At 36.4% G+C, this 22,148-nt stretch overlaps 1 protein-coding gene across 1 annotated transcript in view; it reads right to left on the reverse strand.

Moving 5' to 3' along the window:
• Positions 1 to 16,990, reverse strand: part of LOC150102196 (saccharopine dehydrogenase-like oxidoreductase) — a 92,682-nt gene extending 75,692 nt beyond the window's left edge. Inside the window, exon 1 of the mRNA XM_090398817.1 lies at positions 16,728 to 16,990. Coding sequence (XP_090254943.1) covers positions 16,728 to 16,905 — 178 coding nt within the window. The 5' untranslated portion in view covers positions 16,906 to 16,990. The remainder of the gene's footprint in view (positions 1 to 16,727) is intronic.
• Positions 16,991 to 22,148: the final 5,158 nt, after the last annotated feature.

A 22,148-nucleotide genomic window follows, 5' to 3' on the forward strand; every position in this document is an offset into this window, starting at 1 on the left:
TAAAGTAATGGAAAAAATCATCAATTCACAACTCCTACACTACCTTGAAGACACCCACCTAATAAATGACTGCCAGTATGGATTCTGTCACTGCCGATCAACAGGAGATCTGCTCACATGTCACCCACCTCTGGACAAATGCCATGGAGAAGTTTGGCGAATCTCAAGGGGTTGCACTTGATATCTCCAAAGCTTTTGACTGGGTCTGGCACAAAGGCTTACTAAGTAAACTACCATCATTTAGTCTGACCCAGGACTTCTGTAGTTGGATTGCCAGCTTTCTGTCTGGATGCACACTGTGTGTGATGGTGGATGGCTCCTTTCCTCTTACCATTCAATTAATGCTGGGTTCTACATTTGTATATTCTACAAATATTTCCATGGGAAATGCTCATCTGAAATAACATCAATAATTCCTCCAATCATACTAAGTTGGTGGAACACGTGCAGCTGCTGCTCAACATCCCTTCACAGTACACCTAGAAACAAACAGAACAAGTTTCTTTTCCTCCTCCTTCATCCCTGCAACTGCTACACTGTGGAACAGTCTCCCACCTGCTGTTTCCCAAGGAATACAATTTAGAGTCATTTAAATCAAATGTAAACAAGTTTCTCCTCTTCCAACTCACTACCATACACAGTACTAATGTGTTATAGGTTGATCAACCAACCTCTTGTGTATGGGCACAACAAAAAAAAAAAAAGTTACCTAGAGGAAAATTAACATCTACAGCACCTCTGGAACAATAGTAAGAGTTAATAAAAGGTCAAGGGTATTGTCAGGATAAGGATTATCTGCTATTCTAGTGGGTAGACAGACTATTTGTATTGGTCCATTAGCAGCAAATACTTTGATATTCTTTCTAGATTGATCAGTGGAAGTGGAGAATGGAAGCTGAATTATAGTCATTGAAATCAACAAGAAAGACCACCTCACTGATTGGAAATTTGGATTGCAGAAACAAACTTTAGAGATAGGTTTATAAACCAAGAAAGTATTAAACTGTACTTGTTCTCATCCATTCAAAACTAACAGTACCAAATGGAGCTCCATAATTCCTCTACCTCTTCCCGAGGTAAGACTATTTTTGGTCTTTGATTCCAATATTTGAATGCAATTATGAAAAAAATTAATCAATTCTCATTTCAGTAAATCCTCATCCTTCTACCAAACTACAATTCATCAAGTGATTCCAGAAAGGGAAGCCATAATACTGATTGTGAAATGTTTAGGCAAATTAGTTTGGTATGCAAAAAGATGATCCTGATGGAAGACTTTAATTACAGGAATATAAACTGGAAGGACTAGATAGTGTATGGGAACAGGGCGAGCGAGTTTGTGGAATTTCTGAGAGAAAGGTATCTTAAGCAGCACGTGATTGAAGCAACTAGAGGCTTTAATGTTTTGGATTTGGTGATAACTTCACAAGATGTGAAGATAGAAGTCTCCAACTATAGGCTGTATAATGTACTGTATAACTGCAAATTGTAGTCAAGATGTTGGAGAGATTGATAAGGAATAGAATACAGAATTGGGTTGATGGACATGGCATCCTTTATGAAGGTCAGCATGGATCTGTACAGGGTCCTGTTTCAGTAATTTACTTGCATTTTATAAGGCGATGAGTGTGTTAGATAAGGGAGAATCATATACAGTGATATTCTTAGACTTTGCAAAAGTGTTTGATAGATTACTACATGATAAGTTTGTGTACAATACAAGCTGCAAAGGATGGGAATAGACAGTATATTGGTTAGATAGATCAGAGATTGGCTCTCTGAATGATACCAGCAGGTTGTGTATGATGAAGCAGTGTCTCAAAAAAAGAAGGGTCACCAGTAGCATGCGCAAGGGTTCTGTACTTGGGCCCCCTGCTGTTTAACTTGTTTATAAACGATATATCATGTGGACTGACTGGGGATCTTCAGCTATTTGCTGATGATGCAAAGTTGGGAAGAATTATAAGTAGCACTGCTGATGCTGAATCCCTTCAGGAAGATTTAAATAGACTTTTTACTTGTACAAAAGAGTGGGTTATAGTTTTGATATCAATAAGTGCAACGTGTTGCATTTTGGAGTGCAGTAATAGAAGGGCTATGTACTATATTGATTGTGCCGTACTGCAGGAAGTGGATGAGATTACAGATTTGGGAGTGATGGTTGACAGTAGACTGAAGTTTAGAAGGCATATTGCTAGGGTTGTAAAGGTTGCACATTGTAGTGCTGCTATAATAAGAAGTACTCTAAAAAGCAAGGATAAGGAAGGGGTTGTGCCACTGTATAAAACACTGGTTAGACCACACTTGGACTATTGTGCTCAGATTTGGTCACCTGGTTTTCAATGTGATGAGGAGACATTGGAGAGGGTCCAGAGACAAGTGACTAAGACAATATCAAAAGCTTGGAATGCTGGCTATGGAGGGTGGTTGAAGAGATGTGGATTGCAGAGTTTGGTGGATAGGAGGAAAAGAGGTGATATGATAGAGATGTTTACGTTAGCGAGAGGATTTTATCAGATTAATCCAGAAGGGATTATAAAGAGTACAAGGCAAAAGGGGAAGAACCAGAGGTCATTCCTGGAAGTTATGTAAAAGTGTAGTGAAGAAGGGTGTGAGGAGTAGATTTTTCACATGGAGAATTGTCAGTGAATGGAATGCATTACCAGAATGTGTTGTTAATGCAAGGAGTGTTAAAGACTTTAAGATTCTATGTATGATTAGAAATCCTCTGAGATTGCTCTACCTACACCCCTCTAGAACATGACCAAACAAAAACACAAGTTAAAAAAACGTACTTAAAAAAGTGTCTTCCTGGCCCCCGGAAATCACGAAAAAACTCAAACCTTTCTGTTCCCGTCCCTCTCGAATATACAGTTTACCAAAAATCCACAAACCCAATTCCCCACTAAGACCTATAGTAGATGCCACTAACTCACCTTGCTACAAACTGTCAAAACAGCTGGCCAACGCTCTGACCCCCCCCCTCACTGGACTTTCCACATCCTATATAAAAAAACTCTACCCATTTCAAAATGCTCATAGAAAATTTAACCTTAAATAACACAGACATATTGGTAAGCTTTGACATCTCATTGTTTACCAATATTCCCTTAATTGATACCTTAACACTCTTAAAAAACGTTTTTCCTTCAGACATCTTAGATCTCTTTTCCTTTGCCATCTATTCTGGTTATTTTTCTTGGAAGAACAAAATCTACAAGCAGATAGAGGGAACTGCCATGGGATCCCCCCCCCCTCTAGCCAATTTTTATATGTAAGATTTTGAAAAACGAGCCATAGACTCAGCCCCTCTCAAACCTTCTATGTGGCTAAGATATGTAGATGATGTGCTCTCTATTTGGCCTCATGGCCCAGAGAGATTAGCCGCCTTCCTCAGTCGCTTCAACAGCCTACATCCAAGAATCCTGTTCATGATGGAAAAGAACAATTGTTTACCCTTCTTAGACACCTTAATTACACACCTTCCCAACAGTACACTTTCTTGGAACCACCCTTACAACTGAGCTTGACCACATACACAACACTTTCCTCTCCAATGGCTACAGCGATCACAATATTAAAAAAATAATCAGGTCCTTCCCCATTCCCCGGTCTTCTCTTCAGAAAGAGTTTAGAAATGCTGTCACCATACCCTACATCTGTGGCACATCCGAAAAAATAGCGAAGATTTTAAAAAAGTACAACCTACACACACACAGCATTTAAGCTCCACTGCAAAAACTTGCTACCCTTATCTGCTCTACAAAAGATCAGCTCCCTCCTCTCTCAGTGCCTGGAGTCTATAAATTACCCTGTTCCTGTAAACTGGCATACTTTGGACATACAGGCAGATCAGCTACTATTGGCCTGGAGGAACATAAGTCATACATCTGCAACCACAACTATGGTCAGTCAGGCCTGGCTGACCATGTCTTGGATACAACCCACAGGATCTCATGGAGAAAAAGCCACCATACTCGACCACAGCAAATTCAAAAGAGAAAGATTATTCTTAGAATATGCAGCAGCTCTCAGGAATCAACCAAATCTTAACAAATATGGTTGCATTAAGCTTCCTAAGATTTGGGAAACGCTTATCACCAGAGGTCTTACTTTACATTCCAGGCCACCTAAACCGCCCTTAGAAGGAGCTCCACCTAGATAGGACTTTAGTGTCACCCACGTGGTTGGGCTTAGTATTGTTTGTTATTTGCATTTATGTTACATTAGTTTTTTTGTAATCCCTGAAGATGTCTCATTGACTGAGACGAAATATAGGAAGAATTAAATTCTGTTTTTAATCCTTTCTAAGTGCTGTATACAATCCATTAAGCCTCCAACATGAACTTTAAGATTCTATATGATAAATATGTTGTCAGTTGAATGAACCTCCCACGATGAGTCTGTCGATTCCATAGAGGGTGTAATAATAATGACAATGTTGCAGGCAGTTGTAAGGAAATCAAGAGCTTTACTTCTCTCACTATTTCTAGTAAAGTTCTTAATACCTATAAAAGAATTCAAATTTAAAATTTAAAAAAAAAAAAAAAATCTCTGGAACTAGTGCAATTGATAAAATTACTGTAACTGGCACAAGGTTTCTTGATTGGATTTTAACAGTATAGATGTGAACACAGATTGATAAGAAAATAACTATTTATTGACTTAATTGCTAATATTTCGCTGGTATTCTATCCAGCATCTTCAGAGCAGTTACAGTAATGAGACAACCACAATCCGGTATAACAATGGGACTAGTATGAGCAATTGTATCGTGCAACACAAAGACAAAGTCCTAATTAGGTGCCATCTAAGTTGGAAAAATTTAAAAAAAAAACAAGAGAGAAAGCAGATATTAATTTGGTCTTAGGATAACTGTCTCCCAAATCTTTGGTAGATTTATATAGCCATACTTGTTGAGGTTTGGAGCATGTTTCAAGCCTTCTGTTGATTCCAGGAACAACTTCTCTGACTTGTAAAAGCTTGTTTTTTTCCAATCAATCCTGTGTGTGGGGATATCCAAAGCATGGTCTGCTAGACCTGACTTGCCATAGCGAAATTGCCGGATATATTTTTTGTGTTCACTGAGGTGGATGTCCACAGTTCTTCCTGTCTGTCCATAGTAGGCTTGATGCTATGAACAGAGCACTTCATAGACTCCTGGAGGTGATAAAGGAGAGAATCTGTCCTTAGGTGAATGGATGAGAGTTGCAATTTCACATAAGATTTAAATACGGTGCGTACTTGGTGTTTGTTAAGCACTCTAGATATTTTTTCAGATGTGCCTTTAAGGTATGGGATGGTGACAGTTTTGTTGTAGTCTTCTGTGGTAGACAGTGGTAGGGGGGATTCCGGAATAATTTAGGATTTTATCTATCTTGTTGGGATTATAGCCATTGGTCAGGAAGGTGTGACGTAGGTGAGAAAGTTCAGTAGTGAGAGGAATGTTATTGGAACAAATTGCTCCAGCTCTATGGATTAGTGTTTTTTAGGATATACCATATTGTTGAGATGGCTGATGGTGTGATTGTTTGTGTAAATATCTCCCTGTATGTATGGGTATTCTATAAACAGAGAATGATAAGGAACCTTCTGGAAGACCTACCATCAGCAAACTTCTATTCCCATCATTTCACCTATTTAATCTTATTAAATGTTCTTTCTAAAACAATTAGGAATTCATCACCTCAAAATTAACCAAGCCTTTCCACGCGTACAAGGTTTCTCTGCTAAGGAACATAACCTACTGGGCTATTAAATGTATTGCAATGGCATAGCTTAGTGGGATGATTGTATGATATGTACTTTGCAATCTCCATTTCATCAATAACAGATATACTGTACATATTCTGTTCTTTGAAGTGAAAATATGAAAATTGAAGGAAACTGCAGAATTCAAATGTTTGACTTCTAAGTTGACCTTGATAAGTTTGTTCTGATAAAGCATATGCTTTTCAATATTCGTGGAATTATGTATTAAAAATTCAAAGGTCAAACAACCAGTTTTAATTAAATATTCTGTGACATCTATGAAAAGAAGTGATGCAAACAGATTAGTTTCATCATGACCATGCTCTCGCTTTGTCTTATATACACACACTAATTTTTGAACCAGATTTGGTACCATAACTTTCAAAAACTCAAGTTCTTACTTAAAACAGAACGCAAGCAGATTTGATGAAATCATCATTGAGGTAAGTCATTAAACTTGAATTAAAAATAGAATTTCTGCAGATATTTAACAAGGGAATAGCATAGCATACTAGGTAAATCTTTATAAATAAATAAATTTTGGAAATACATATTTCCAAAAAAAAAAAGGCCAAAAGTAAAAATCTAGCTCATCTCTAAATGAAATCTAGCTTTCTGTTCCCTCCCCCATCTGAACCTGCCATCAGCAAACTTCTCTCCATTCCCATCAATTTACTTATTAAATCCTATTAACTGTTCTTTCTAAAACAATTAGGAATTCCATCACCTCAAAATTAACCAACAATGCATCGCTGTTCAACAAGAGGATCTTCTTGCTTATTTGATCAAGGTGAACAAAAGGATGGTTGATGTGAATGGGAGAGAAAGGAAAGAGTGGAAGTGAGAGAAAGTTGAGCTTGCAAGAGGAAGCATCAACAATGCCAATGTGGGAGAGATGAATGAGGTTAGCCAATCACAAGAAAAAATAATGAGAATTGCAGTATTAGCATTATAATTCAAAGTGTGCAAAAAATGAGTGCCTGCTGATTAAACAATTTTGATACAAAATTAATAACGGAAAAACTCGCGTATAAAGATTATTTAATAGTATAATTTTCGCCTGTGTATCACAGACATCTTCAGTACATTAAGCTCAAATTAAACAACTGACAATTCCAAAAAGCGCCACCTAAGTAGCTGGTGTAAGATAACTAAAAAGGTCAATAACTTTCCTAAAAAAAATAAATAAATAAATAAAAAATAAATTTAAAAAAATTTTTAAAAAATCAATACAATAAAAAGTTAGGAAAGATTAGCTGATTTGTAAAGTACTACTCCCATAAAGGGGATAGACGTAAGCCATCGGATCTGTTTAAGGTAGGAGAATGAAGTAGGGTTTCACATGTTTCTTTATAAAGGCGTTCCATGAGAAACTGACTTTTGTGAAGAACTCGTCTTTCTCCAATGAACTCTGTGTCTAGTGAAGATGGCATGTTCTGCAAGTCCAGACTTTTCAGGTTTAAAGTATTCAATATAAGATTGATGTTCTTCTAGCCGAATAGAGGCAGATCTTCCTGTTTGCCCAAAATAAGATAATCCACAAGAGCACAGAACCTGGTAGACACCTGGATGATTAAGATGTGGAAGCTTGTCCTTAGGAGAAGTGAGAAAGGTGGAGATTTTTCTAAACGGTCGAAAGGCAACAAAAATATTCAGTGGTTTTAAAACTTTTGCTATACGTTCACTGATGCCTTGTACATAAGGGATAGTAATGTGCATTATTTACTCTTTTCTTCAAACTAGAAGAACTGATACTTATATAAAAAAAATACTTTGGATTTCAAAAATAAAATTTCAGATCTTCATTTGGACGTTTCTGATATCATGATCAGTTTAGATGTTTCTTTATTTACAAATGTGCCTCTTTCGGAAAGCATTGAATTACTACAACAGGAATTTCCTTCAGACATTGTAAACATATTTGATTTTGCAATAAATTCTGGTTATTTTTCCTTTAAAAATAAGTTGTATCAACAAATTGAAGGAACAGCAATGGGTAATCCTCTTTCTCCTGCTATCTCCAAATTCTTTATGGAACATTTTGAACAACGTATCTTTGACAACATTTCTTCCAGACCTACTCATTGGTTCAGATATGTCAATGACATTTTTGCTGTGTGGAATGGCTCTTCAGATGAACAATTTCTCACTAAGTTAAATGCACTTCATCCTAGGATCAAGTTTACCCTAGAAGTAGAATCAAATAAGCAGTTAGCCTTTTTAGATCTTCTAATTCTTCACCAACCAGATGGTAACCTATATTTCTCAGTTTATAGAAAGAAGACTCATACAGGCCATTATATCCATGCAGAATCTCACCACCATCCCAGTCAAAAGGCAGGAACTATTAAAACACTGGTTCATCGGGCCCACTCCTTTTGTTCTTCAGACGATCTTTTACAGAAAGAACTACAATATATAACGTCTTCCTTTCTAACGGTCATAAGAATTGCTTCATTAAAAGAACTGAGTAGTTTTAATATGTCTTCCTCTTCAAACACAGAAGAAATAACGCACATTACTATCCCTTATGTACAAGGCATCAGTGAACGTATAGCAAAAGTTTTAAAATCACTGAATATTTTTGTTGCCTTTCGACCGTTTAGAAAAATCTCCACCTTTCTCACTTCTCCTAAGGACAAGCTTCCACATCTTAATCATCCAGGTGTCTACCAGATTCCGTGCTCTTGTGGATTATCTTATTTTGGACAAACGGGAAGATCTGCCTCTATTCAGCTAGAAGAACACCAATCTTATATTGAATACTTTAAACCTGAAAAGTCTGGACTTGCAGAACATGCCATCTTCACTAGACACAGAGTTCATTGGAGAAAGACAAGAGTTCTTCACAAAAGTCAGTTTCTCATGGAACGCCTTTATGAAGAAACATGTGAAACCCTACTTCATTCTCCTACCTTAAACAGATCAGATGGCTTACGTCTATCCCCTTTATGGGAGTAGTACTTTACAAATCAGCTAATCTTTCCCAACTTTTTATTGTATTGATTTTTTTAAAATTTATTATTTTTTTATTTTTTTATTTTATTTTTATTTATTTTTATTAGGAAAGTTATTGACCTTTTTAGTTATCTTACACCAGCTACTTAGGTGGCGCTTTTTGGAATTGTCAGTTATTGTTTAATTTGAGCTTAATGTACTGAAGATGCCTGTGACACACAGGCGAAAATTATACTATTAAATAATCTTTGTACACGAGTTTTTCCGTTATTAATTTTGTATCGATATGTTTACTCACGGTATACCTCTTTTAAAACTTAAACAATTTTGGCAATGAAGAGAAGACAGTATGTGGATGAGATGACAAAAGTTTGTATAAAAGGCTGGAGAAGTGTAAGCCAGGTGAAGAAACATTGGAGAACAACACTAGCAAATAGTGCAGAAGAGTGAATTGGGAGGTTTTAATTACAGGCTACAAAGTAACTCAAGGCTACAAAGCCAGTATATTATATCTGCTGCAATGTTTTGACTAGTGTACCCGTTTTGTGTGATAAAACAGTTTACAGGAGGGAAAACCCTATCACCTCATATGAAACTAACTCAGCATCAGTTGAAAAGCCCTCACAAAAGTTCATTATACCCTAGATTAGTTAGAAAGACGTGGCTTGAAACCTAAGGTCATGATCAACAGGCTGAGCTGGTGTCTCAGTGAAAGGAAGATTACAAGTATGTTGCTTTGGTATTGTTACATCTCCTGAATGATCAAATTTGGAAAGGAATTAATTCATTCAGAATCCAACAAGTCAAAAATGTAAACAATGAGAAACTTGTACTTGGGCAAGAATGTAAATATACATATATTAACCTTAAGTAGAGCTGAAAGAACGTTGATTTAGAAATGTGAAATTAATCCTGTTTACACAAAGTCATGAAAGGAATTTTGTAAAAAATTGTAGTTAAAATATTCTATGCAGTGTATGTGAATTAATTGAGTGTAAGCTAACATCTAAAGGTCACATCTTAGCCGTCCAGTGTAACTTATGGCCTACGGCAGAAAGAAATTATATGGAAGATGAAGCTCGAACACGTTCTCGGAAGACGCCACGCGTGGAAGATGCGTGCCATATGGAAAAACGTAAGGGAGAGCGGGTGCCAAAGGAGGTGGTATAAGAAGGGTTTGCCCCCCCCCCTCTCTCTCAAGGCTTTTTGGTTCCTGGTTCCTGTTTTTTTTTCCTGGACGTTGGCTCTCTCTCCCGCCAGCTGGGTGATTCCGGATCGGTCATGGAAGTTATGCATCGTCTCCCATAGATCGAGTGTCCTACCTAGCTAACCCTTCATAGGAGGGCAGCTGAGCAAGACCGAAGAATCGGCAATGCTGAAAACTTAAGCGGTAACAGAGCGACCATATCGTGCAATCATCGTAAGTGACCATGTGGGCGAAAGTCAGCGGAAAGATCGAGATGTCTAGACAAAGCAGTGAATGGACCAGATAATCATTCAAGGGGATGGTAAAGTAGAGAATTTATTTTATGTTTCCAGTTAAAGAAATGAGTGGACACTATATAATTTAGAGTGTGGACATTTGATAGAGAACTTTTAAGAGATTACCATATTTGGCAGTGACCTGTCCCAACTGGAAAGAAATGTCCGAGAAGGAGATTGTATGTGATATAACAATAATAAATGTGAGAAATATTAAGTAACTAAGAAATGATTGAGGGGATAAAATTATAAACTAGCAATTTTGTATTTTAATGAGCAATTCAGTAGAATGAGTTATTAGCTGTGTTATCTAATTCTTTTACTTAGAATGAAGTTGAAATAACCACGTGTTTGGTGCATTCTTCGTATATAAATTTTAGACCTCAATAAACAAGTCTTGTATTTTATACCTGATATTGGCCTGAGATATGAATTCAAATTACCACTCATAAAGCTGAACCTAAGCAGGAGGGATATAGAAGTATAGTAGAGATTTATAAGCCACAACTGCATACTAAGTTTGATATAGGTGAATCGAAATAGATTATATGAGTATAAGTGCTAGAACTTTCACCGCTGTATATTATTCTGAGAAAGTCTCCTTGGATAAGTCTTATCAATCCTAGGATATTGGCTGGTGCAGCTTTAAAAAAATAAATGTGCCAATATTTGATCAGGAGACTGTCTCAGATAATAGAATTAAGGGTTTTGTTCCTAAGATAAAGCCTCTAATATTTAAAGAATACACGACTGGTCTAAGAAATGGTCCAAATTATAGATCGAGTAAAATATAGAGAGTGATAGATGCAATTTGAATTGAGTGTTAAAGATAATCAAGAATTAGAAGAGAGTTAATTGTAATATAGTAAGGCAAACATAATAGAACTAAGAGCAACGACATAACAGTATGACAAAAACTAAAGAGGACAAGCGGTATTTACCAACATAAGGGAAAGAATGTGTAAAAAAAAGATATGAAATATGTAGATATCTGGAGTGCTTCTGAGAGCAGTTTTTGAAATCACTTCAGACAATTCTAACAAGTGAGGATTGGTAGTCAATTGTATGTAAGAGTATAGATGACAAGTGACTTCCACTGAAAAATAATAAAAAACAACCTGTAGCTTAAACACTAATCTCTATATTATTTGTTAATCAGAAGATAATCTAATCAACATTCAATGCTGCCAAAGTGTAATCTAGAAATTCTTTTTGGAGAAAGACAATTCCGCTTCCTTAACTTTCAGTAATATAGAAAGAATCTAATGTCTTGAACTGATATTTATCCCTGACACACATATCAGACATCTTTTCCACTCAAGATGCCTTTTCACCCATCCAGCACTATCTACACAAATCCAAATCTGCCCCCAAAAAATTAGAATACAGTTCTTATATTTGGGGTGGGGCACTTAAAACCTCCTTAAAAATGTTATGATGTGTGCAAATGAAAGAAGTTTAGCTGTTGATCAATGCTCTATGACTCACTCAGCCACTATCTCAGTTTACCTATATTTTAGCCTTGTCTCATGTTAAAACATACAGACATGCAGTTCCACATTTTAATGTGGAATGCTACCCAACATCCCTTTACAGTTCAAATGCAAACTTGCTCTGTTTTTTGGAAGAGACTTTCACATTGCTTTTCAAAAATAAGCTTCTTGTTCAATCTTCACACACACACACACACACACACACACTGCTAAAATCACTTTCCAGAAGTAGAAGTAATATAAAGTGAACAGCTTGCAAAGTTAATAGTCAACCTGTTCAAAGGTCACTGGAATTAGTGACTCAAGCAACTAAGTGATGCACTAGCAGGAACAAGAATGGAGGTACTGAATAAGCTGAGGGGAGGTATTACCAATGAAAATAATTTACATCTATTTATAACAGAAAACTAGGAACAGATGGCAGAGACATCTGAGCCTTCATAGAATCACAGCTTGCCAGAGGCTTGCTTTAGGCAAATACCACAAATTCATTCACTGTCTATTTATACCACCCTCTCAGGCATTGCATTCCATGCACCTACCACTGCACAGAAAACTTACTTCCAGGAATAGATTCTCCCCACTTTCATCTCTTTCACAAATCAATACACCAATTGTCAACTGTTTCACTTTTCAGTTATCTACCAATTTTGTAATTATATATACTCAACATGTCCTCAGAGTTTACATTCCACAGTTCTAATACTATTTGTTATCCACCTTTGTACTTTCTGTAAAGTTCTCATTCATACCTCAGTGAGCAGATGTGAGCACAGTAATTCACATAATAATTCATATAATCAATAATATATTACGAACCACCACACCCTTAGTATTTCTGCAATTCTCTGGGCTGTCTTCATCACCATTCACTGTATCTGAGCTTCAAGTTTCATCTACCATTATTATATCTTCTCAGTGTAATTTCCAACTATGCAACCTTCCGCCTGCAGATTTCCAAATTCATAAACCTTACAGTGCCATCCTCCTTGTCTATGTGAACTAACAGGCTCTGGATTCAAAACCCATGGGCATGAATGTGTTTTGAATGTCTTTAGTTGGGAGACTAATTTAATTACACAGTGCAAAATCATCACCTTGCTTATTGGAGGTCTGAAGTGGCTTGAAAAAGTTTAACATTTGGTCTGTAGAGAACATGATTTCCATATTATGTAACACTTAACTACCCAAAACACTAATGTACTAGCCACATAAATTATGTGGCCAGAAGAAGGAATGATGCTGAACCAGTGACTGACAGATTGAAGATCGTAAGCAGGTGACCAATGAGGATGACTTAGCTTCAAAGTTAATTGTGGCATTTCATCCTGGTAAAGCAAGTTTTATTCTTAGAGGACGGAAGGATCAAAGGATTAAGTGAATGAAAAGATGCATTTCAAATACTAAGTATACTCCAGGTGTAACTTAAGGCATTAGGAGTCGATGAGATTTTACTCCTTGTAAAGGACTATAACAAGGAATTTGAAGCAAATGACCTAGCTGTTTAATGAAAATCATGCAAACGTACAAGTCCCTAAGGAGTGGAAGGAAGGTAAGAGTGCCTTTGTATAAGGATGGTGGTAGAATGAAAGTATTAAACTACAAATCGGTTTGCATCTCTTCTGACTTAAGATTTGAGAAATTAGTAAAATACACAGAACTAGGCAATAAGAATAATATTCATAAAGGCTGGAATGGATATGTTACACATTTTAGTAATCTGGTTGCTTTTTTACGAGGTAGGTTCTAAAAGCTTCCAGCCTGATATAAAATTTGTGCCAATTTCAAAATGCTGTATGTGACAGATAGCACCATCTATGGGGAGCAAAGTGTACTGTTTCAACTCTACCTGCATCATTCAGTTGCACACACGTGTTTGACTAACACGTGACTGTAATGTTAAAAATTGAGTACTGCGCTGTGATAGTTTTTCACCAAAGCACTTTCTCCGAGTGCTATCAAACAGCGATTGGATGGTGTTTGTGGGGAAGCTTCTCCTTCATACTGTTTAGCTCATTCCTTCACCTTGAAGGAATGAGCTAAACAGTTTCACCTAGGAAAAGAGAGCATTAAAGATGATCCTCGTGATGGTAGGCCTGTGGAAGTGATGACTGAGGAAACATCTTTCTTGTTAAGGAGGAACTGCTCAATGACAGAGCTAAAGCTCAAAGAAATCTCAACAAGGTCTCAACAAGTTTTTTGCATCATTCACGAGAGGCTTCATGTGATGAAGGTCAGTGCAAGGTGGGTGCCCTTAGTTCTCTCTTCAATTCAGAAGGAGCATCGTGTGACCGGTTCAAGTTTTTAGAGCTGTGCCAAGAGAATCTGAGAGGTGATGGAATCCATTGTCACCAGAGATGAAACCATGGTCGTTTATTATGATCCTCTTTCAAAAAGGGAATCCGTGAAGTGATGCAAACCAGGCAAAACACTGCTGAGTAAAGCCAAGGTCACTCAGTCCACCAAGAAGATCTTTTGGGATTGCCTTGGAATTCTCTTGATTGACTTCAAGGAAAGAAATACCATCATGAATGCAGAATATTATGCTTCACTCTTGCACAAACTGTGCAATGCCATAAAGAAGATGAGGAATGCTGATTCATAGTGTTTACCTGCTTCACAACAATGCTCCAGTCCATACAGCTATTGTTGCAAATGCTGCAGTGAAGGGCTGTGGCTTCCAGGAGACTGAACACCCAGAGACTACTACCCCTTCTCGAAACTGAAGAAAGAGCTTTGAGGAAGAAAATTTGCAGATGACAATGAGGTGAAAGATGCAATTTTAGGCCATTCTGCAGACAAAAGTACAGACTATTTTATTAAGGGCATAGAAATGTTAATTCAAAGATGTGAAAAGTGTGTTGAAGTAAAAGGAGATTGACTGAGCCGCTGGTTGAGATTGACGCTGGCCTTGACTCAGCCACCGGCTGCAGCTGCCTGCACACAGTTTGACACCTCTGAGCGCAAGTGACCTGCAGTCACTAACAAGGTCAATGTGATGCAGTCTTGCATGCATGTAGTGTGCACTGTAGCATTTCTGTGATGCGATACAGCCTGCTGCGGTGCTAGTGTGTGCTTAGCTTTACATTCAATACGAGACTGATGAAATTCGACTCTAACCATGGTGTTCCGTTAAAATTTCAGGATTTGTGAAGTGTTCTGTCGTAGGAAAAGTTTGAGAAACCCTGATCTACGCCACTGGCCGCCACCACCACCACTAGTATTTTTTGTCTGTAAATTGTGTTTTCTCAAAACCAATTTGTCTGTATGCAGGATGAAAAACCTGCTGACTCTCTATGCCTCTCATTTGAAAAAACCCATATAAAGATCCCTCTTGTCATGACGAGAATCAAACTTAAGCCTTATCCAATAGTACTGTTTTCCAAAGGCATAAGCTGTTGTTCTTTCAATTGCACTACAGAAGCGCTTTATGTTTGTAATTTTAGCTTTCTGTTGTAACTTATGGGAATAAATTATGTGCAAATAAGATATCTAAAAACTTAATCTTTTCAATATCTGCTCACTCAAGATTGCTATGTAGCATTCTGTCTCTAATCCAGAATATTTTAGTAATAAGGTGACACCTTATTACTGAAAGACTGACTACTAGTAAATGGAAATATGACTTCATTACCTTAACCTTGGTATCACTTCTGAGTCTGGCTTCCACTGATGAGACCTGAATAAAGGTTGAAACCAGTCTGGATAGTGATCCTTCCCATAATGCATAGCATTATACATGTCCACGAGGATATGTGCTTTGCATTAAGTGATAGTAAAGCAGGTCTAAGTTACTTCACACGCAAACTTTGTTTGGTTACACTTAGGTAAAGTGTTAAACCAAGAATATAATTTCTTGGCATCTTTAATTTATAGTGTTGTCATTTAAGTTTTTTTTTTAAGTGTAGTATTTTCTTGTTTGCATTATGTTTTCTTATTTCCAAAGTGCGGTTCATTTCTCCATTATCAGAGAGCAGTAGCTGTCACTCATACCAAACAACAAGTAGAGACAAGGAAGTAACAGTTCTATCAGACATCAAAACCACTGTGTGCAGAATCAGACAATGGATTTTAAAGAGAAGAAAACAGAAACCTCAGATGTAGGTGACCATCAGGGCTATAGAATTTTGATAATTAGACTAGATTTTATGATAACATAAATGCAAAGTAAATGCAATTTAAAAGAGATGAAAACAAACAATGGGCCACACCTGAAGGCTAAATTTTTAGAGCATATCTTGACTAATTAAGTTATATACATTTTTTTTAAAAAATCTTATTACAACTGTATTTTCCATGATTATGTTGATAAGTTGGTTTCATGTGAAGGGGAAAATAAACATGACAAATTTCATTAAAAGGAATGTGTGTTGTGGTTGGAAAACAATAATTTAACGTTGATGCTCTTGGAATGGACAGTTTGTTCTGGGGGTACAGGAAAATGAAGTGCATCCGACATTGGCGGCACGTCTGTCAAAAGCTGTCGTTGGCTGCTATAGGAAACTACTTCTTTCTTTGCCACACATTTCGCCGCATTGCTTTGTTTCAAAGTATAGGAATGAAAGAAGATAAATATCTTCCAGTTTCAGTGGCTTATAACACTGAATAAATTAACAATGGCTTGTAAATAAATAAATAAAAAAAGTTTTCCTTATTGACAGGTCTTTTATCGATAGCGAATAAGATTTGAACCGAAGCTATTCTCAATGGTGAAATATGGGCGTGGTCTACGTATAGTATTTAGATACTATAGATGTTTATAGTACGTACAATAGATGTTTTACAATACATGTAAACTTTAAAAGAGCTAGTAATCTGACTACAAATATCAACACATGGTGTTACGAAAAGTACTTCCAGAATGAAAGATGCTTGCCTTCATAAAGCAAGCATCTTTCAGAGGTAGTTTATATTTTTATAAACAAACTTACTTTAATTTAAAAACTTTTCGGGGGATACTATTTTTATCCTCCCAATTTATACTTTAAAGAAGTAGAAATTTAAAGAACAAACCATACATCAAAGAAAAATATCAATATTTACCCACAACACTCCCAGCACTTTTTAAAGTTTCTTTTACTTTATCTTTGCTTCTTCCAGCTGCTGCCCATTTTAATGTTTTATCTTCTTTAGCAGCTTTCGCTACTTCTTCAACCACAAACTGGCCAGTGAAACCAGAAGCTCCAAATATAACAATATCTAATCCCTTTTCTTCCGGCATTTTACAAACGCAGAAAAAAATTACCTCTATCACAGCACAACTAACACTCCTCCGAATAGCACACCTCACACTGTATAACCAGAAGCACAACCAGCTGTCATCAAGGAATTAACACGAGTGCGTCGCGCCCTCTGCAATAATCTAATTTAAAAAAAAAAAAAAAAAAAAACTGTGTAAAGTGTTATTGTTATTATTATTACTATTATTAAATCATAAATTTCCAAGACTGTACAAATTAAAAGTTCAGAAGACCTAAATAAGCTATCGCAGAGAAAATAAAGGACTACTTTTAGAGCATCGAAAAGAAGACAGCCACATAATAACAAAAACGAATATGGACTATCAATCAGATTTAAACAAACACCAAAATATTGCAGATGTCACGTTCTTGAATCGCCTAGAAGCATGGAAATAAGCACTCATCGGTCTAATGACGATGCTCTCCACTCTGCACTTAAATATAGACGTATTCGAAAAATTTGGATTACGTTATAGGCTTATCTGAAGGTTCATATTGAAGTTATATATTATTCTTGAATAAAGTACCACTATTAATTGATGTTTGATATCAATTGATATTAAACATTGACACATTGATATTTATCAAACAAAAATTAATAGTAAAACAAACTAGCTGCAAGTTTTAATATGCTGATAACATCTATATCGAAATAATTAATGCTGATAATCAACAGTAATATCACGTAAAAATTCCTTCATAAATTAAACAGTTGATCTCATTCCCAGAAGCATGCAAATGATAATCGGTAATACATACATTCAGTACCATTGTTATGGTAAGCGCTGTCTCTAAGTGTGCACTAAATTCAAGAAAAGAAAATATATTTAAAAAAATCTGCTAATGCCATTTATTGCCTATAGGAAGTAGGCAAGGCCGTTTTACCTTATCTAACTTTTAAAGACTAAGGGATAGCCAATCTCCACCATACACCCGATTAGAGGTAGTTGGCCAAAGAGCATCACTAATTTTACAATATGTCAAATAAAAACGGTGTTTGGTGGTTAATATAAAATATTACAGTTTATGCCGCCCTCTAAACTTCCCGCTTCAAGGCACTGACGTAGTTGCTTAGCGGATCGTGATGGTCATGCAAACGCTGCAAATGTAAATTTGATAATAACACCATAAAACAGCAAGATATACTATTCATGAGACTCATGAATAGTATATCTTATGAATAGTATAAGACTCATTGTGTCCAACAATGAGTCTTACGACTACATCGAGAAACTTATAATAATAAACCACAATAACCTAACATTAGGTATAACGTCATGCACAACAGAAGAAATCGTGTGAAATACAATCAGAGATTCCTGTTTACATTATATATTATTTATATATACACGCATTGCAGTGTGTGTATATGTTTATACAAGGGTCGTCTGAAAGGTTCTTGTCCTAACAATAAAAAAACGAATTTATATTTTCAAAATTACAGTATCTTTATTTTCAACATAATGTCCCTTAAGACTAATACATTTATTCCAGCGATCCTCCAGCGCCATTATCCCGGCCCTGTAGTGGTTCTCAGTAAGATCTGTAAAATTATATAATGGGATTGTAGGTGGCGGCGCAGTAGTGTAGGCTCGTTTCTAATGTGCACATCTTTAAATTAAAAAAAAATTATATTTTATGGCTGTGTATTTCTCAGTTAGGTGCTTCTTTCAAGTCAAGCGTGTTTATTTTGTGTCGAATATTTTTGCATTTGACATAATTGGTTTGTATTTGGTATCAGATTGTATGATTAGGCATCGTTGCAGCTAAGCCTAATCTCGCTATTGTCACAGCTTGTGGCTGTTAAATCTTCTTTGTAGCTACGTATTTACATACGTAGCTACAAAGAAGATTTAACATAATCCTTGTGTAAATCCTTGTGTTAGATATTTTTGGTTATTCATATAATGACGTGTTTGATGAAACATTTTGAGAATGATATGTTATAGTGATCGCGTTCTTGTTGTTAAGCCTAATACTGCCATTCTCTGAGCATATATACTGATGTTAAATGAAATCTATTGATTATAAGTGTATAATACTGAGATAATTATTTCAAGCAACGTATGTAAATTTCGTTAGGTATTGTTTAATGTTGTTTAATATGAGTGTTTTATTTTAAACTTAGTTCAGAACTCAATATGATAACAAGATCACAGACAATTTGTTTGAAAGGGCACAATCACACACCTAATATATTATCTGTTTTTAATAAATTACTTGCTAGTGAAAGTTTGGTAGATGTAACATTATCGTGTGAAGGAATGACCCTTAAGGCTCACAAAATAGTACTATCTGCAAGCAGCACTCTTCTATACAGCTTATTTTTAGAGAACTCAAGTAGTCATCCTGTTGTGACATTAAATGACATGAAGTTCAACGACTTAAGGTTGATGATCCAATATATGTACCATGGTGAAATTAATATATCATGGGATACGCTTCCATCATTGTTAAAATCTGCAGAGTTCCTAAAAATGAAAGATTTTTTGGAAGTTGCTAATAAGTACAATGATTCTGTGGAAGGCATACGGCAGAGCGCTTTAGATTATGATCGTCACGAAGCAGGAAAGCCGATCATTGTTCACTTGGTTGCTGAGGGTCAACTGTCAGGTGAAAGTGTGCATACGGGTGTATTGTCTTGTTCAGTGTCTGATGCTACAGTTGATTCTCACCTAACAGTCACAACCTTGGGTAGTGATGACAACAGTCCTTTCATCAATTCAGGTGAATGTGTGCATAACGGTGTGTTGTCGGTTTCTGATGCTGCAGTCACGGTTTTTAGCGGTGATGATGGTCCTTTCATCAATTCAGGTGAATGTGTGCATGGCAGTGTGTTGTCGGTTTCTGATGCTACGGTTGATTCTCACCTGCCAGTGACAAACTTGGGTATGTCATCTGAGTCAGCCATTTCTTCTGTGGTTGCTGGGGATGTCAATCCAGATTACGTAACATCTTGTGTTTCTACAGTATCCCATCTTGAATCTGATGTCAAAGTAGAAACGAAAGACTGTGCAGTCCATTCCACATCTTCCAATATATCAAATGTTTTGCCTGTATTAAGTGACTCGTATGATCGCAGAAGTTTTAATGTAATATATGATGATACATCTGGTTTGACTAATATCCCAAGTTTTAGTGATCATCAAGACTTCGCAATTAGCTACCATCAGTCACATAGGGAACATACATGTTTTATACAGCCATATCCCAATGTAGCGGATAGAAGCATGTGGAGTAGAATGTGTTGTGCAAGTTCTCCTGAAACAAATGAACGGACATTTTTAAATGACTGTAATATATTTTATAATTTTGATCAGACCAAATTGTATAATCTATCTTTTAGAATTCCAATATGTTCTAATATTTTTTATGGAATAGGAAGTATGGGGGGATTAAGAATGACAAAGTATGAGAATAACAGAAGTGAATGTGTGCATGGAATAAATAGTGCAGAAATAGATACACACATATTGCTGAATGATATACTAAAGAATGTGAGAGAGGTTCAGGAACAAAAACAAGCATCAGTGGGAGTAAACGATGTCAAGTTAAGAAGAAGCAAAAAAGATGTTGTGCTGTATGGGAATTCTATAATTAAGGGTGTGAAGGATGGTAGAGTAATTAAAGCGTGTAATCCAGGGTCAAAGATTAAGGATATAACTAGGGCTGTGAAATTGCAGAAAGATAGAGTGAGTGAGATTATTGCACTTATAGGGACGAATGATCTACGTAGCGAAAGATTTTCTGTAAGACGGGATTTGAAGAATTTAATGATTGCAATGAATGCAAAGAGTGAGAGTGGAAAGATCATGAGTGTGTTACCACGATTTGATTGTGATGAAATGAACAGAAGAGCAATTATAGTAAATGGAAATGGTGTCCAGATTGTGTAAAAGGTTTTGCAAAGAAATGAAACTGAATATTCATTTTATGAATGTCTGGGATGAGTTTGATAAAAGGAAGGAGTATTTTAAGAGAGATGATTTGCACTTAAATGGATTAGGAGCTTGGCATTTAGAACATTTATTGATAAAGGACAGAGTAAAGGGTCATAAACAGGGAAATGGGATTTGCTAGGGAGGCAGGTGATAGAGTCAGCTGTAAATAGTACTAAGGTCATTAATCGTTGTGAAACTGGGATTAATTGTTCGCAGAATGTTAACAGTATACAGAGTGAGGTAATTCGCACACAGGGATATTATGGGAGGAAGGGAGTATTGCAGTTTATGTATACTAATGCTCGAAGTATTAGGAATAAGTGTGAAGAATTTTTGTCATTACTTAGTACAACAAGGCTGGTGATTATAGCAAGCTGAGAAGTCAGCTTTCAGCTGTATTATGGCATGAGAAATTCAAGGGGAGAGATGTTGATGGTGCGTGGGAGATTCTCAAGGAGTATTTGAAGAAAGCTGTATCAGACTGTATTCCCAGAGTCAGAAGGAGAAATCAAGTAGGAGTAAAATGGATGACTAATACTATTAAACAAGAGTTGCAGATAAAGATAAGGTTGTGGAAGACGTATAAAGAAAAAGGTGATGAGCGTTCCAATGAGCAATATAAGGTACAGGCAAAGAGAGTAATCTGTATGGTAAGGAAAGCCAAAGCTAATTATGAGAGGAAGCTAGCTGATGAATCCAAAAGAAAGCCTAAAGAGTTCTTTCGCTATGTGGCTAGTAAAAGGAAGAATATCCATGGAAAGATTACTTTGAAAAGTGTTGATGGTAAGGAAATTACTGAAGCTAATCAAATAGTTGAGTTGCTTAGTGATCATTTCGCAAAAGTGTACCATCTTCGTACTGATAGTGCAGTGTCAGATGTGCCATTGACTGATGAGAGTATAGAGATAGATGAAATTGAGGTGCTTAATATATTAAAGAACCTTAATGCTAACACTGCCATTGGGTTAGATGGCATATCGGCCCATGTGTTACGAGAATGTGCAAGAGAATTAGCAACTCCTCTAACCAGGATGTTTAATTTAAGCCTCAGTTCTGGTAAAGTGCCAATAGAGTGGAAAGAGGGGAAAATAGTTCCATTGCACAAGGGAGGCTCTAAGACTGATGTTGCAAATTATAGACCAATCAATATATCTGGAGTGGTGGTCAAGATTTTGGAGAAATTAGTTAAAATTAGAATTCAGGACTGGGTGGACAGCAATATGATACTTTATATGGGGGGCAACATGGTTTTGTGAAAGGTAGGTCTTGCCTAAGTAATTTGC

The sequence above is a fragment of the Typopeltis vanoorti genome, chromosome 10 (genome assembly GCF_054136105.1).
Source record: "Typopeltis vanoorti isolate ZY-2024b chromosome 10, IOZ_Tvanoo_1.0, whole genome shotgun sequence".
Classification (NCBI taxonomy): domain Eukaryota; kingdom Metazoa; phylum Arthropoda; class Arachnida; order Uropygi; family Thelyphonidae; genus Typopeltis; species Typopeltis vanoorti.